Source organism: Phaseolus vulgaris, unplaced genomic scaffold (genome assembly GCF_000499845.2).
Source record: "Phaseolus vulgaris cultivar G19833 unplaced genomic scaffold, P. vulgaris v2.0 scaffold_15, whole genome shotgun sequence".
Taxonomy (NCBI): Eukaryota; Viridiplantae; Streptophyta; class Magnoliopsida; order Fabales; family Fabaceae; genus Phaseolus; species Phaseolus vulgaris.
This window is the reverse complement of record NW_027174084.1, coordinates 658,460-674,898: the sequence shown is the minus strand read 5'-3', so window position 1 is coordinate 674,898 and position 16,439 is coordinate 658,460. Positions and strand designations below refer to the sequence as shown.

Here is a 16,439-nt window from a genome sequence, read left to right as displayed (position 1 = left end):
GTTGTTTACTACTTTTCCACGACAAGGTATAATATTTATTAAAAATGGTGGTTTTGACGAAAGAGATAAAAAATAATGGAGTTTTTATCTGCTGCTGAATTGTAGAGGTGAAAGAGATAAAAGAAACAGTGAAGTTGGTTCCCCACTATCAAAACAGGGGAAAGCTCCCTCTTTCATGTCTTTTTCTTTTGCTGCTGCTACAGTGCTATGACCTTCGTCCATCAACAGGTAAGCCAAAACAAGATCTGTAATCTATCTCAGATATTGTCATCAACTTTGGTTATAATTCCAGTGAATATCAGCGTATATTTTTATGTTGGGGTAGATATTTGAACTCATGGGTATATGTTTTTGTCACAACATATGAAGCTTGTCATGATTATTTGCAGTTAATGCGTTTGTTAATTGCCTATATGCGGATTCTGAGCTTTATTTTATGTTTTAGATGTCGTGTGAGCACAAGTTTTGGCTTCCCAGTTTTGAGATGGTGCAGGCTTAGTCAACTGGTTGTAAATAAGCACTGTTCTGTGCACGACCCAATTGAGATTTAAGTTTTTGCTCTGGTCTGTTCTTGTGTCACCATCTTTGAGAATTAGGGTTTGTTTTTGTGTTTAAAGAATGAATGGTTCGGGTTTGGGTGGTGGCTTTTTGTCTGGCCCCAGTGGGGGGATTTTGGACTTGGAATCTTCATTTCATAGACACCAACAGACTCAGCTGGGTCATCCATCAATTACTGGTCAACAGCAGTTGAATATCATGAGTGGTCTTGAAAGTGATCACCCCATTGGCCTGATTGAAGTGAAAAATTTGAATGCGGCGTTGAATTTTGGTAAAGGAAAGGCAATTGCTCCTTCCGATAGTAATGAGTTGAGTGACGAGGATGAGCCTAGCTATGCAGAAGAAGGGAATTGTGAGAACCTGGATGGTGGGAAGGGCAAAAAGGGGTCTCCTTGGCAGCGAATGAAGTGGACGGATAATGTGGTTAGGCTTCTTATAACAGTGGTGAGTTGTGTGGGTGATGATGGCACTATTGCAGGCATGGATGGTCACAAAAGGAAATCTGGGGTTTTACAGAAGAAGGGCAAGTGGAAAACAGTCTCCAAGATAATGATAAGCAAGGGTTGTCATGTGTCGCCACAGCAGTGTGAGGACAAGTTCAACGACTTAAATAAGAGATACAAGAGGTTAAATGACATACTTGGAAGGGGAACTTGTTGTCAAGTGGTTGAGAATCCGGCGTTAATGGATTCAATACCTAACCTGTCAGCTAAGATGAAGGATGATGTTAGGAAGATCTTGAGCTCAAAACACTTGTTTTATAAGGAGATGTGTGCCTACCATAATGGGCAAAGGATACCGAATTGTCATGAACTTGATTTGCAGGGTTATTCTATGGAGCATGGGAGGGACTCAACAAGAGATAATAATGGATCTGAGGATGAAGATGAGAATAACAATGATAGCGAGGAGGATGAGTTGGATGATGACATTAATATTAATGCACACGAGGATGGAGGGAGGATGCAGGAACTCTGTGATAGAAATATATTAAGTGAGGAGGATGGCCATTTTGGCCCACAAGCTTCTCGGATGGACAAATTTGAGATTGAAATGGCAAGGGTTTTTCAAGACCCCACAAAGTCATTACGCGAACAAAGAGAGTGGATTAAAATCCAGATGTTGCAGCTTCAAGAGCAAAATATCAGCTACCAAGCCCAAACTCTTGAACTTGAGAAACAGCGGCTTAAGTGGTTAAGATATTGCAGCAAGAAGGACAGAGAACTGGAGAGGCTGAGATTGGAGAACAAAAGAATGAAGTTAGAAAACGAGCACAGGATCTTGAAACTGAAACAAAAAGAGCTAGAGGTAGATTTCAGTACATCTGAGATGTCTTTAGACCCTGCCTCTATAGGAATCAACCGGCCGCAGGGAAGGGAGCATGTCAGCTTAGGCAGACAACAGTAGCTGCTTCTCAGAAAGGATCAGCCACTATTGCTTAAATGAGGTATAAAATGAAACCCTTTCGTTTAAAATGTTTAATAATTTGTTGTTACAGTTATAGGGTTACATGGTAGGTAGTTTACTAGGTTGTAGATATAAAATTGCATTAACATAGTAAATGAATTATGTAGCAATTTGTTCAAAGCTTCCAACCATATTGTAGAGAAGAGAGTTCACTTGACAATATATATGTTTTTTTATACCTTTTGCAGTCCTGTGGCGCTAGCAACTGAGCTGAGATGCGTAAATTCATTTGGAATGTGCATGGTTTTGCTCAACTAGTTGTGTACTTTACCTCATTTAATCCCTATATATTGGCATGTGGGATTTTGCCAGTATGTGAGAAAAGAAGGATGTTGCTGCAAGACACTTAGCTCCTATTGGTCATCAATTTACCATTGATTTGGCTTTAACTTGTTTTTGTCAACTAATTGTAACTGTTACATTTGTATATTGTACACAAAAATAATTGTGCAACTCGGGGAAAAAGGTTACAAGCATCCCTGGGAGTATGTCACCCACTTTGTATTAATAACCTTTTTTGGTACAGAATTTGTTATAACTTTGTTACGTTAAATTGCCTCATGAAGAATGCTTGATTCATTTTTAGCTATGTATATTCCAAAGCACCTTCGTGAAAGCTTTTAAGTAATCTTTCAAAACTTAGTTGTTTCCGTCTACATTTTTTTTAAAATTGTCGCCGGCGCAGTATTGTTATTTGTTACTCCCCTTATTGTTATTTTATTGTCTGCTTCCTGTTTAGTATATAGGTTTTGGACCGTTCAACGGTATGGTGTGTTTGCCTTTGATTACTTCAGTAGAAATAATTTTTTTAAAGGTTTCTTCAAAAAGATTTTAACCATATGAAACAATCTGATAGGCGTATAGGCTTATTGGGTGTTTGGTTTTACCTCTAACAATTTAGTACTTGTTATCGGGCGCAACAATGTTGGAGATTCTATATCGACTAAAGATTAAAATGTTTCATAGTTTATAGGTGAGTGTAAGTCTCATTTATAAGTCGGTTTTATGAGGTTGAGTTAAGTTTAAAATTTACTTCTTAATATGGTATTCGAGTTTTCTAACAAGTATTTATTATCAGAACATTTTATAATTTATAAATGAGTGTAAACTTTATTTTATAAATCGTTTTTATAAGGTTGACATATTGTCTTATTAACATAATTTAATGTTTTAATAATTTAATGTCGAAAGCGTTTCTGTTAGTTTTTAATGTTGATCGCGAAATCAGGGCCAGTGCTTTATTCTGCATTTTTTTTCTTGTTAACTTGCCATTTTCGTTAATTTTAGGCGATTTTAAGTGGAAATGTTATATGATAAACAAACAGGTTTCAATTTATTAAAAGAAATGGTCCAACTTAAAAAGTCTTGTGCATACAAGTCTATGTCAGAAATTTCCATGAAACCTTCAATTTCAGATTTCACGAAGTGGAAGATCATTTTTCAGCAATAATTATTCCAATTTAAAATGCAAAATCAACCTGTTGCTCCAAAACCGTAGGATTTGTGCCTACCATGCTATATAGCTGTAAAATTTGCTGGTTCATACCAACTAGGGAGAAAGAATATTTTTAATTTATCAGAACGGATCAAGTCTCCCTGAGTTCACGAGCCTCGAAGGTTTTCATTCAAGAACCGAAGACCAACAATACAATTTCTCTGTGAGTGTTTGGGATGGCTTTTATTTGTGTTTCTCTCTATAACCCTGTTCGTGTTGATTTACATGTTAGTATCTGTCACTTATTTTGTTCTTTTAATTCTTGGATTATTGCTTAAGCTGGTTTGTTTATCTATTTTGATCGATTTATGTTTATTTAAGACACTCTGTTTACTTGATTCCATAGCTGATTGGTATATAACTGTGCTTCTGATTGTAGTGTGGTTCTAACTGCATAAATTTTGACATTTAAGTTTCATCAGAGTTGGACTGAGTATGGATGAATTTCTTTGACAAAGTAGTTTTCTATTGATCAAATATAGTAAGGTAATTGCAGCGGACAATGCAGAGTTGTTATCTTACCTATCATACCTCATTTATAGACTTAGTCCTATCCAAACTATATTAATTAGTGAAAAGCCAGCGTGGTGATTTTGGAGGTTATCTTTATTTTGGTCTGAGTCTGAGGTTTAGTCGGCTTAAGAATCCAACGCTTTATTTTTTTCATCCTGGGTTATTACATTTTTTTCACTGTTATCTACTTGAAACTTGATTTTGTGACAGTTTGAGACCCACACGTTTCTAAGTATGACTTTGAAACAAATCTTATTTCTGTTTAGGATTAAACTCTATATAATACAATGTTATAATTGTCTCTGGTATAAAATATATAGTGAGAAGGTTCTTGAGTCATGTAAATATGTAACATAATTTTGTGCCTCTATATTGATTGGTAGAGTGAAGGATGTTGATATTGTTATAATGTTGGTAGAAGGAAGTTTTCAATCATTAGGATGATTGTTAAAACTATGATAAACATTATGATTTTCTATAAGTATTGCTATATGTACTATCATGTTATGTTTTATCAACTATATGTAAGCAATGCATTTTTAGCTATAGACAAGAAAAATATGACTTTGAAGTTGACTGAGAAACATCTGTGATGAATACTACAATATGATAGAACTCTTACTTTTTCTTTAGTTACTTCACACCTTCATTTTCTTCCCCCAGTAATAAGCAGAAGCTGTCAATAAGCAGCTTAAATATAATTGGGAATTCAGTGTTACTCTTGAACTCAAATAGCCCAGTTCTTGATTTCATTTAGGTCCATAAATAGCTTGACATAATTTATTCTGTTGCAGTTTATAGTATCTCTAAGCACTCAACTACTCAAGCAATGATGATTGATAAACAACAGTACCCAACGATCGAACAAAAGTTTGCTGGGCAGCTTCACTTGAGATCCAACTCCAACCTTTCCCCACATGTTGGAACTTGTTACGGAGATTTGAAAAGGATAGCTCTGTTTCAGCAGCGATTCTCACTAGAAAATTATTCAAATGCAGGGTTGCAGTTCCCTGTCATGCCTGCATGCAAACCCACAAACAACATGCATTCTATAGGTTCACCAGTGTTCGTGCCATCGCCTTTGGAGAAAAACTGGGGAACCTTTGCCACTGATTTTCTCATGGGTGGAGTTTCTGCGGCAGTGTCCAAGAGTGCAGCTGCTCCTATTGAGCGTGTAAAGCTTCTCATTCAAAATCAGGATGAGATGATCAAAGCAGGTCGTCTCTCTGAACCCTACAAGGGCATTGGAGATTGCTTCGGAAGAACAATCAAAGACGAGGGGTTTGTTTCATTATGGAGAGGAAACACTGCCAACGTTATCCGTTACTTTCCAACACAGGTATACTTGTCATTCCACGTCAAATTTTGTATTGTTGTAGATCGCACATCGACTAAAAAGTAAAATATTTTATTCTTGATAAGTGAATTTTATGAGATTGAGTTAGACTTAAAATCCGTTTTTTAATCTTAATATGGTATCAGAACTGAGTTTATTAGGCCTAAAGTGCCACCCTCGGACCTACTATGTCTTCATGGAGATAAAATCATACTCCTTCATTAATATTTTTTTGTCTTGATGAGGGTTTCTATTCATTCTCTTGGTGACATTAAACAAATTTTCTCGTTTAGGTAAGAACTAATAAAACTCCTTGAACTAGGGTGATCTAAGACCATAAAATGATTTATAGTCCATTAATGGTTAAGCTTGTGACTACTGTCTAATGCTTTTATAGGCCTTGAATTTTGCATTCAAAGACTATTTTAAGAAGCTGTTCAACTTCAAGAAAGACAGGGATGGATACTGGAAATGGTTTGCAGGGAACGTAGCATCTGGTGGTGCAGCAGGAGCTGTATCTTCGGTGTTTGTATATTCATTGGATTACGCTCGAACCCGCCTTGCAAATGATGCCAAGGCTGGAAAGAAGGGTGGAGAGAGGCAGTTCAATGGCTTGATCGATGTCTACAGGAAGACTCTTCAATCAGACGGTGTTGCTGGCCTCTACCGTGGCTTCAACGTTTCTTGCGTTGGAATCATTGTCTACCGTGGTTTGTATTTTGGCATGTATGATTCTCTCAAACCAGTGCTCTTGGTGGGAACTTTGCAGGTGAGGCATCATTACACTGTACACCTTTTTTTCTTAATGGGTGTAAATCTCATTAAGATTACTGCTTTGTTTGTTATGTTACAAATTTTATATCAATTAGAGATTAAAACATTTCATAGTATATAAAGTTCAGTTCTTGATATGGTATCAAAGTCATTTTGAGCTGGTAACCTCAGCATGAGGGATGTTAAAGATCTCTATCGACTAGAGATTAAGACATTTCATAATATATAAGTGAATGTAATCTCAAGTCAGTTTTATGAGGTTGGTTTACGTAAAGTTTATTTTAACATTTTCATTTGTATTTTTCAGGATAGTTTTTTGGCTAGCTTTGCTTTGGGGTGGCTGGTTACTATTGGTGCAAGCCTTGCCTCCTACCCCTTAGATACGGTTCGCAGAAGAATGATGATGACATCGGGTGAAGCTGTGAAGTACAAAAGCTCTTTGGATGCATTATCGCAAATTGTGAAGAATGAAGGTTCAAAATCTCTTTTCAAGGGTGGTGGTGCAAACATCCTTCGTGCAGTTGCGGGTGCTGGTGTGCTTTCTGGTTATGACAAACTTCAGTTACTTCTTATAGGAAAGAAGTATGGTTCTGGTGGGGCTTGATTACAACAGTGTCATATAGTAAGAATTTGTGTGGTGAAAACTCATTCAAAAGTCAACTTTTTATTTATTTATGTGGAATTATATATAATTCAATTTTTGTCCAATAATGATCAACCAAATAAATGAATTCGTAATGCACTGAGAAAAACATAAAGAAAATAGAATTCGTATTGCATTTTTGCAAATTTGGTTTCCATGCTTATAAAAAAATATATTTGCTCACTTCTCAAAATTTAAGCTTGGACTTCTGTTATGATGTCATATAATTGTTAATTCTTTATATTTTTCGTAAATATTAAGTGATTGTGTCAACCACTAATAACGTGTCATTATAATAATATTTTTAGGTATATAAAGTATCAATTAACTTTTACTTTACCATGATTAATTCATGTCTGGAAAATTTGATTCATAATTTTTTGTGGAATTTTTTTACTTATCCCATTCTTTTAATTTCATAATCTTTTCCCTAATCTATTTAAAATAACGGTAAGGATAAAACCAATAAATTTAAACGGCGAAAATCCAACTATTTTACGAGATATACACCATTCATGTCTTCTATATTATATGACATGAAAGTACCAAAAATAATTATGGTTTCTTTATTTTTAATTTTTAATTTTTAATTTTGGTTTTTATTCTAAGATATTCGTAGTTAAAATATTAATCATAAAAAAACTAATTAGAATACATCATTTGTACTTTAAAAAACTGTATAGTATGTGGGTTAATATTAGTACTTTAGACATCAAAGTCTTAATTTAAACTATTGAATTAAAAAGTGACAAATTTTTCTTACACTTCCATTCTTTTCCCTCACCTCCATATTTTTTTTTTAAATTTTAACAATACTTTTTAATTTCAACAATATCATTTTGAGTATGGTAGAGAGTGTGATGTCTTATTCTTTATTTTCAAGTGGTGGTAGTGATGATTGTTTGTGATTGCTTGCCGTAGTTGGTGGTAAACATTGATGAAAGTCACAAAGTCCAAAAAAGAAATTTTAACGAGAAACTTCAGATTGAAAAATTAAAATATAACGAATTTTTTCACCAAAACTCTCTCACACATTCAAATGATAAAATTGGTCTTGTCAAATGTTAGGACTAAAAAATAATGGAAGTGTTATAACCGGAAATAATGAACGAAGTTATTTAAAAATGTAATATTATATTTATTTAAGCTTATTTAAATTTTTAAAGAATATTAAAACTGGTGAGATGAGAATTTGAGAAAAATAAAAGACTAATTTTTTATTTATTTTAAAAACAGAGAAACTAAAATTTAGGAATGGAAAAATGAGAGAAGAGATATTTGAAGCTAATAAAATATGGTTGTGACACGAGTCATGGCATTCCTATGCACACAACACAATCGTCCTATCCGTTAAGGACAAGCAGCGAATCTTTTTGAATTTAGTTTTTTAATTAGTTGGCGAATGTCTCGTGGGTATTCTTTATTTCTTCATCTTCAGGCTTCACCACTGCAGACAAAAGGACTGTGCTGTGATTCGAATATGTGAAGATAAGTTATACTTTTCGTGTTTCGCTTCATTTCCACGCCAGCACTTTCTTTCAACTCACCTTCATTTTCTCACATGCCTCGCACTATCTCTTTTCCATCTCTTCCTCTTATGTCTTCACTCGTCTCACTATTTTTTCACACGAACACTAAATGTGAAAAACAATCATTTTACTAAACCCCATAGTACATATAATAAATAAATATAATAGTTAAATAAATATATAAAAAAAAGAAAAAAAAAGAGAGAAAAACCGAAACGGTTGGAGAAGAGGTGCGATGCAGGTGATCATGATCTATCTAACGGAGTTGGCGTGTTCCTTCAAGGAGTGCTTAAAGGTGGAGAAAGCAGAGTTAAGATAGGCAGTTACAAAGCCTTTCATTCGTTCCTTCGTTCATTCATTTTCATTCGGCACCAGAAGCGATCAAGGTCAGTTTCTTCATATTCCTTCCATTCAATTCACTTTCTTCATCTTACACTCATGCATTCGTTTTTTATCTTCACTCTTCACCTATCGCGGTTTTTCTTGTTATGCTTCTAGAATCAATGCAACTGCGAGGCTAGGTTCTAATCCCCTGCTTCCGTCCAACTAAAGAGGTACTCGTCGTTGAATTTTTTTCGTTTATTCTCCGGAGATTGAAGATTTCACGTTTCCTTCTACGCGATCTTGTTCTTCGCTGCATAACTAACTACCTCGACAATTTTAAGCTGTTTCTTTTTTTTCCACTTGATTAGTGCGCTTTCAAGTTCACCTCATTTATGTCGTTTATATTCGATGGCTGTTTTTTTTATATAGTGTGTATCTGTTAGGATTTTAATATTGTTCAGTAATAAGGATGTTTAAAATTGTTGCTGTATCTTTATTGTTTTATTATTTTCGTGATCATTATTAACTATATGAGTAGTGATTTACTACTAATTATTGGCTTTCTTATTATTGTAATTAGAAAAACGTAATAGTTTTTTTTTTTCTCAAAATTCAGGTTAACATTTTAGAGTAGCTGAGTGATCTGGTGTTAAGTGCTTTACTTTTACTGACGAACATGCGGAACTGAATACGTGATTCACTCTACAGATTAAATGTATGTGAATTCATTCTGCACATTACCTTTTGGTGATTCACTCTGCAGATTACTTGTCTGTGAATTCACTATTTTCCGTAAATTCACATTACAGATTCACTATTTTCTTTGAAATTCACTCCACAGATTACTTGTCTGGCAGATAGAATTCAAGATTAGTTGGAACCCAGACATGGAGGTCCGTTACAATAACATCTGCTATCCCTACAGTACAGCAGGAAGCTTTATTGAATATGTTGAAGGTCTTACATACGAACATGTTAACTTCATTTTTTCTGGCGCTTCACTTCCTCAGGTACCTTTAGAGATATTATCTAGATTATGTTTGGAGATTAATAGATTTTTGCACCCCTTTATGTAGATTTGTTGGGATGACCTAGCTCGGTTTGATATACAGTGTAGAAATTTGCAAATATAGAATAAACTTCTGTTTTTAAAGGGTTTATATGCAATATTATTCATGTTATTTTTCTACGAGTAGAACTCTGGTTGAAAGTTGCAAGTAAAAAGTGTTTCCATATATATATACAGGAGAGTTTATACCCTTCAAGTTCAACTACAAACTTTTACAAATCTGGGCTATCTGAACCAGGTAGTACCTCGTACTATCAGGATAGTAATGGTTACGAGGTGAATTATTATGAACAATTGGTGGATGAGTATAGAAGGCACTCGGAAAACTCTGCAACAATCAATGAACAGATGACAACAGTATGTATAGAAAGGGAAGAAGGAGTAAACAATGTCACACTAGACAGTTCTATTGAATGTATGCTACCGAGTTTCATCTCTGGATAATTTTCATCAAATACATTATCCACCTAGTACCCTTTTTGCAGATCTGTAATTCGATACCCATTCGATACCCATGTATAAAATGTGTGCTCAAAATTAAAACAAATCCATCTCTTTTCTTTCAGGTCCACGAAGGCATCATAATGATTTCAATGATTATGAGGTATTTTTTATTAAATTTCTGGTGCATTAAATATTTAAATAATTAAATGGAAATTCTTTCAACATTGAAGAAGTTGTATTTATGCCTACAACACAATTCAATTTATTAGAATGAACTAAGCCATTTTTTTATAAAAAATTTCAGGTCAGTTGGGAAGACAATATTGATCCTGACAACATGACCTATGAGGTTGAACTGAAAGTATTAGCCTTCCTTTTGTTGCCCACATATACTTCTCCCTTATATTTGGTTTCCTAGAAAATGTTCTAGATGTATATAATGCTAAGGTTTGCAATTGTTTGATTTTTAGTCTTCGGCTTTACTCGTGCACAAGCCTTCCTCCTTCGTTTCTTCCAGCATAATGCATTATGTTATATCCACCATACAATTGCATCATTTTCCCAAAAAATGTTAAAAAGTTGTATAATGGTAATTATAATCCAGAAACTTGATTTTTATTATGGTTTTAACAATTGCTTAGAATAGTTACACAGGGGGGGACAGTTGTGGGATTGATTTAGCAATTAGGACCTTTTGTCACCCATTACAGTTACAAGTAAGGAAGGCGCTGCAAAACCTCTACCATTTTACAAATTATTTGATTTAAACAAGCAAGAAAGCATGATATTGATAACCCTTGCCTCCCTATAAAAATAGACTAACATGGTGGTGAAAGTTATTAAGGGTTCAAAACCAATGGATGGGTATGTGAGATACTAATGTAACAAACAATTATAGGGCCGACCCTTCAACTTAAATTATCACGGTTTACTGGTTGATGAGGGTTATAAGTTGTATGACGTGACACCTCGTGGTGGAAAAGGCTTGGTTAAGTGAAAATCTGAATTCCTTGTAATAGTTGGAAATACAGACTTTTTTTCACTTGGTTTTATTCTTTTTACTCTTTCTTCACATTGATATCATTTTATTTATCGCAGGAACTACTTGAATTAGGTGAGACAGTTGGAACTGAGAGTCGTGGTCTCTCCCAAGAACAAATCTCATCGATTCCAATATCAAAGTACAAGTGTGGCCGTTTCTTCTTCTTTAGGAGGAAGTCACGGGAGGAGAGGTTATTTTCCGTTTCTAGATTTTGTTTTAGTTTTTTCTTGAAGAAATTTACTTTATGTTTTTCTGTTAAGTATTTTTTTTTCAGAATTATATGTCTTCTTTCTTAGCTCGGGTGCCGTAGCAGACAAATGAGTTATAAATATATAGATCGGTAATGGATTTATTAGGTGCTCCAAGACTATCACTATTGGGAGGATTCCTTACATAGATCAACAATGTGCATGTGTAGATTCTACAACAATTTTACAAATACCTGAATTGCAACTAGAGTCCTAGTCTTATGTATTGTTTCTTGACAGAAGAGCAATTATGTGTTATTCTGACTCATTTTCCTGTTTAGATGCGTGATTTGTCAGATGGAATATAGAAGAGGGGACAAGAGGATGACTTTACCATGCAAACATGCCTATCATGCTAGCTGTGGGAACAAATGGCTTAGCATCAATAAGGCAAGTTGTTTAGGAATGAGATATCTAGTGCATAATAGAATCTATCAAAGCTAATGAAATAAAAAATACATGTTAAAATTTTTATAGAAATATGCCTTTTTACTTACAATTACTACTCCCAAATTTTCTTTTTGAAATGCATATTTTTGTCAGTTGATTCCATGAATGTATTATAATGAGTTCGTGTAGTGCTAAATTTGGCATATACTGAAATACCTCTTTTTTTTTGTGTGTTTTCTTCAGGCTTGCCCTATGTGTTACAGGGAGGTGATTGTGGACGTGCCAAAACACAAATAAGCACCCTCGAGCCTACCTGTATTCATTCGGTTTTTTCTTGTGCCTAGATATCTCTTTTTTTTTATCAGGTAGTAAATAATGTATTATATAGGTACAAGGCTACCCATTCTCATTGACAAAAATGAAAAATAATCAATCTTTCCTAGTACAACCTACCAAAAAATTGTGGTTAATTAATACTTAAGAGTATTAGCACTCTCCTTCTTAAACTAGAAGAATTGAGGATGTGTGGAGGAAGCGGTGCAGTATTGGAGAATGAAGGATGATGATCAAGGAGGAATTGTTTTAGAAACTCAATATGATTTTAAACCGATTAAGAATAGTATTCACTAGCTAGCTAGTCTTTGGAAAGAAAGAGGTGATCTGGATGGATGGTGAAGGGAGTATGGGATGTTGGCAGAAGCGGGATGGGGTCACATAAGGTGTGTAGCAGTGATGAGGAAGAGGTATCACTATAGATTTAACGTATTGGAGTATGTTGGGAGCCACTTTCTTATGAAGAAGAATCATGCATTTCTGGTGACTGTTTTGGTGCAGATTTATCCTGCAAAGTTTACAGCATAGCAACCCAATTACATTCCTTTGTGGAACACTCCTAAAATGTTTTTCTTAATTTTATTTTATTTTTTTATAATAAAAAAACTTAAGAATATTTGTCCTAATTATTTCATAACCATCTTACTAACATATTCCCACTCAAATATGTCCCACTCAAATATTCTATAACTTCATTTCCCAAAGACATACAAACCATGAAACCATGCTTCAGCTTTGGGCAGCTTTACAAATAAGACTTAAAAAATAAATCATAACTCACAATACAAAGCTTGACATAATCATAAACATAGATTCCCAATAAGAAAAAATTCATAACACATTCAAGAGGTCAGACAAAAATAAGGACAGAATGGCCATTGCCCACTGCATAAATGGTTGGCTGCTAAGAGGATGAAAGTAATGGAAGCTGCAGCGAGGATTCAAAACGCATAATGGTTTTATTGCAATGGATGAATAGTACTCTAATTTCACCAATTTAGTATTTTTTTTAAAACTTGAATTAACGTCACCTGCTGTGCTGTAAGTGCCGAAACCTAAAATAGTCAACATATAATATGTAGTATAAATGTCCATGTAAAATAGATTTACATACACATTTTCACTAATATTACGATTAAATAATATAATACTATTATATTCATGTGCACACCAAAATTATAATCAACCAGATTTTCTAGTAATCGGTAAAAAAATTAAAAAAAATTCAAAGTTCCTTATATTTATTTATTTTTTCAAATTTTAAAAATATGTGAATTAATCTATTTTTCCTAAGATATTGTTATGATTTTAAAGTTAAAATACAAAAGTAGGGTGTTTTTAAAATTTGAAGTACCAAATTCAAAATAAAAATACAGCTGAAGTTATGATATTTTTTATTAATGGGAACAAAAACAAAGAAAATCACACTTAACCGAGATTATATTTTAGAAGGATTGTAAGTTAAGAACAACGAGAACTAATAATATATTTAAAAACCTATAATTTTTTCTCTAATATTTATATGTGTATGTTTAGTTTGATATACCACATGTAACTAAACGTTATCTTTTTGTTAATAAAATCAAATTGTGTCTAAATAAGTAAAATATATGGACGAATACAAGTTTCTTTTTTAAACATTGTATTATAAAGTTATTTATTTTTATTATATTAAATCAATCAAATTTTATGAATATTCTTCTAGAAGATACATTGCCTTACTAGAAAAAATAGATGAAGTATATTTAAGAAATGCAAGTAACAATTAACAAAACACAAACCTTTCTTGTATTACCAATTGAAATATGTTCTTCATTTCAACTGGAAAACATTTCCTAATTTTGCATTCGCATTTAAACATTATCACATATAGAGTCGCGTTTAGTATTCGATTGACCAAAAAAGGAAAAGAAAAAAAAGTGACAAGTACAAATGAGTAGCTTTATATTTCTTGGTATAAGGGAAAAGAGAAAAAAAAAATTAGGATTTCATACGATTTTTTAATTTTTTTCTGAAATATATTTTCACTGGATATGTTTTTTTGTTTTTCTTTTCAAGAATATACTTTTTGTATTTTGGAATTTTTTTTCTAGAATGAGAGTTTGATTTTCCAATTTTATTCCAGAATTTCATTTTCATAACACAAAAATATATTCCAAATTTCTTTTTTTCAGAATATATTTTTTAATTCTAATTTTTCAATTACAGAATAATGAATAATATTGGAAATTCAAGAGTTGATTGGATGCAAGTGGAAAAATTATTGGGTGTAGGAAACAATTATCCTAAATTTCGCACATATGGTATAAAAGTTAGATAAATCTTTAAACCATTATTTTGAGATTAATTTCTATATACTCTTATTGTAAAACAAATTACACTTTCAATCAATAAAAAAAATCACCCAATAACTTTTTTAGTAGTTATTATTAAAATCAGCAACCAAAATGACAATTAATTATATCATCAATAAATTATAAAATATTACTCATTTTTTTATTTAAAAAATGAAAATAAGTTTATACTCGTGTTACTAAACTAACTATATAAAAAATTAAGCAATTTCCTTTCCAATTTAAAACCTTTTCATAGATGTATTTTGTTATCCTTCTTTAATACATGCATTAAATATGGGAATTCAAATATATCGCTATAATATCTATTAATTGTTATGATATGATAACAAAGTAAATTCTTAATAAATATGTTTTCCTGTAAAAGAAAAACGTGTTCAAAAAATATTATGAAATGGTCTGAAAATAATGTTCAATCGTGGATATCTTTTTGTTTTTTCTTTTATAAATTTACGTGAGAACGTGGTTTCGTGATAGATAAAACAACAATATTTTTATACTCAAATCTTGCATGATCTATAATAGGTAATAACTTTTTCTTTATTATTTCTATCAACTTAGTCTTTAAATGTTAATAATAAACTTTAAAAGTAACTTCCACCTTGTTACGTTCGTATCAAATTACTAAAAGTTAATAAATAAATAAATTTTGAAATTATAACCTTTATCTTTCACATTTATTATTAGTTTCAATAAAATTCTTACACAAAGTTCATTTTAATAAATTTCCCTTTTTATTATAACTGTAGGAAGAATATCTATCTGAAATTAAACATGAAAGTGAAAAATGAAATTGTTTTTAAGAATTTATTTTAATTTATTCAAGTCCTGGAACTAAATTGAAACTCTCATGGATCAAATTGTTCATTATAATATAACTAACAATATAATGTCAGGTCTTGTTAAATTTTGGTGTGCATTGAAACAAATTTTTGTTTTTTTTTTATTGAAGAATATTGATAAAGCTTAAAGTATTACACTTATATTTTCTTCTTATTTGTAAGAAATAATGCACACAAATTGAAATAACAAAATTCCTTTATAAAAAATTATTAGTGCGGTATAATATCATAATATAAAAAATACTATGTGCAGATAGTTCTATACTAATTACTTCTAAGAGAAAAAGTTAATAAAATAAATTTACATTATGCATAAAAGTTAAGATCAAACAATATATATTTTAATTTTACATCATTATTCAATGAATAATTATTGTATACGACCAACATTTATTCATTTTTTAAATAATAATTATCTAAAAATCATATTAAAGTGATTTTTTTATTAAACTCAAAAATCAAAGAGTTATAATTCTGATACATGCTTTGATCTCATTGTACACTAAAAAAAAATCATGAAATAGAAATCAATTTTTAGAGACCAAAATAATTAGTTGCAATAGTAACTCAATTAGAGACCATTTTATAAACTAAATAAAAAATTGGTTTCTAAATTAATTTTTATTATTGTAAATAATTTTTAAATTGGTATCTAATTAACAACCAAAGTTTTAATTACCAATTATTTAGTTTCTAAATTTGGTCTCTAAAATCTTAGTTGCTAATTAGATACTAATTTAAAAACTTTTTAACAATAATAGAAACTAATTTTTTTTAGTTTCTAAAATGGTCTCTAATTTAATTACTATTGTAACTAATTATTTTGGTCTCTAAAAATTAGTTTCTATTTTATGATTTTCTTGTAGTGGTATTTACCTATTATTGTTCTGGTTTAAAGTTTAGTATTTTGAATTATTATTTTTAACTGATCTTTTTATGATTAAAAATCTTATTTTAAGTTTTTTATTAAATAAAAATGAAGAACTAACATGGTTGAAGGACAATCATGCTTCTTAATAAATATGTAAGTGGACAAAGATTGGATCTCATGTCTGTCTGAACACAAAAAATATATAAA

The 16,439-nt window shown here is 31.9% G+C and overlaps 3 protein-coding genes across 12 annotated transcripts; all 3 read left to right on the top strand.

Annotated features, from left to right (window-relative positions):
• LOC137817014 (uncharacterized) lies at nucleotides 1-2,614 on the top strand. The gene is made up of 3 exons (XM_068620216.1): nucleotides 1-228; nucleotides 446-2,005; nucleotides 2,214-2,614. The coding sequence occupies exon 2, from the start codon at nucleotides 619-621 to the stop codon at nucleotides 1,963-1,965; it is 1,347 nt and encodes a 448-aa protein (XP_068476317.1). The 5' UTR covers nucleotides 1-228; nucleotides 446-618; the 3' UTR covers nucleotides 1,966-2,005; nucleotides 2,214-2,614.
• A 734-nt stretch (nucleotides 2,615-3,348) lies between these two features.
• Nucleotides 3,349-6,854, top strand: LOC137817013 (ADP,ATP carrier protein 1, mitochondrial-like). The gene is made up of 4 exons (XM_068620214.1): nucleotides 3,349-3,683; nucleotides 4,828-5,372; nucleotides 5,767-6,138; nucleotides 6,451-6,854. Exons 2-4 carry the CDS (start codon nucleotides 4,863-4,865, stop codon nucleotides 6,745-6,747), a joined length of 1,179 nt encoding a protein of 392 aa, XP_068476315.1. The 5' UTR covers nucleotides 3,349-3,683; nucleotides 4,828-4,862; the 3' UTR covers nucleotides 6,748-6,854.
• Nucleotides 6,855-8,196: 1,342 nt separating this feature from the next.
• On the top strand, nucleotides 8,197-12,791 carry LOC137817054 (E3 ubiquitin-protein ligase BIG BROTHER-like). Of its 10 annotated transcripts, none has more exons than XM_068620274.1 (10): nucleotides 8,197-8,701; nucleotides 8,814-8,869; nucleotides 9,256-9,354; nucleotides 9,481-9,649; nucleotides 9,886-10,123; nucleotides 10,275-10,312; nucleotides 10,457-10,501; nucleotides 11,251-11,384; nucleotides 11,724-11,832; nucleotides 12,076-12,791. In XM_068620274.1, exons 4-10 carry the CDS (start codon nucleotides 9,527-9,529, stop codon nucleotides 12,127-12,129), a joined length of 741 nt encoding a protein of 246 aa, XP_068476375.1. In that variant the 5' UTR covers nucleotides 8,197-8,701; nucleotides 8,814-8,869; nucleotides 9,256-9,354; nucleotides 9,481-9,526; the 3' UTR covers nucleotides 12,130-12,791. The 10 variants fall into 10 exon arrangements, with proteins under 10 accessions (XP_068476375.1, XP_068476376.1, XP_068476372.1 ...); XM_068620275.1 differs by having other exon boundaries at nucleotides 8,251-8,701; nucleotides 9,497-9,649; XM_068620271.1 differs by having other exon boundaries at nucleotides 8,251-8,701; nucleotides 9,497-9,649; nucleotides 10,457-10,513.
• The last annotated feature ends 3,648 nt before the right edge of the window (nucleotides 12,792-16,439 follow it).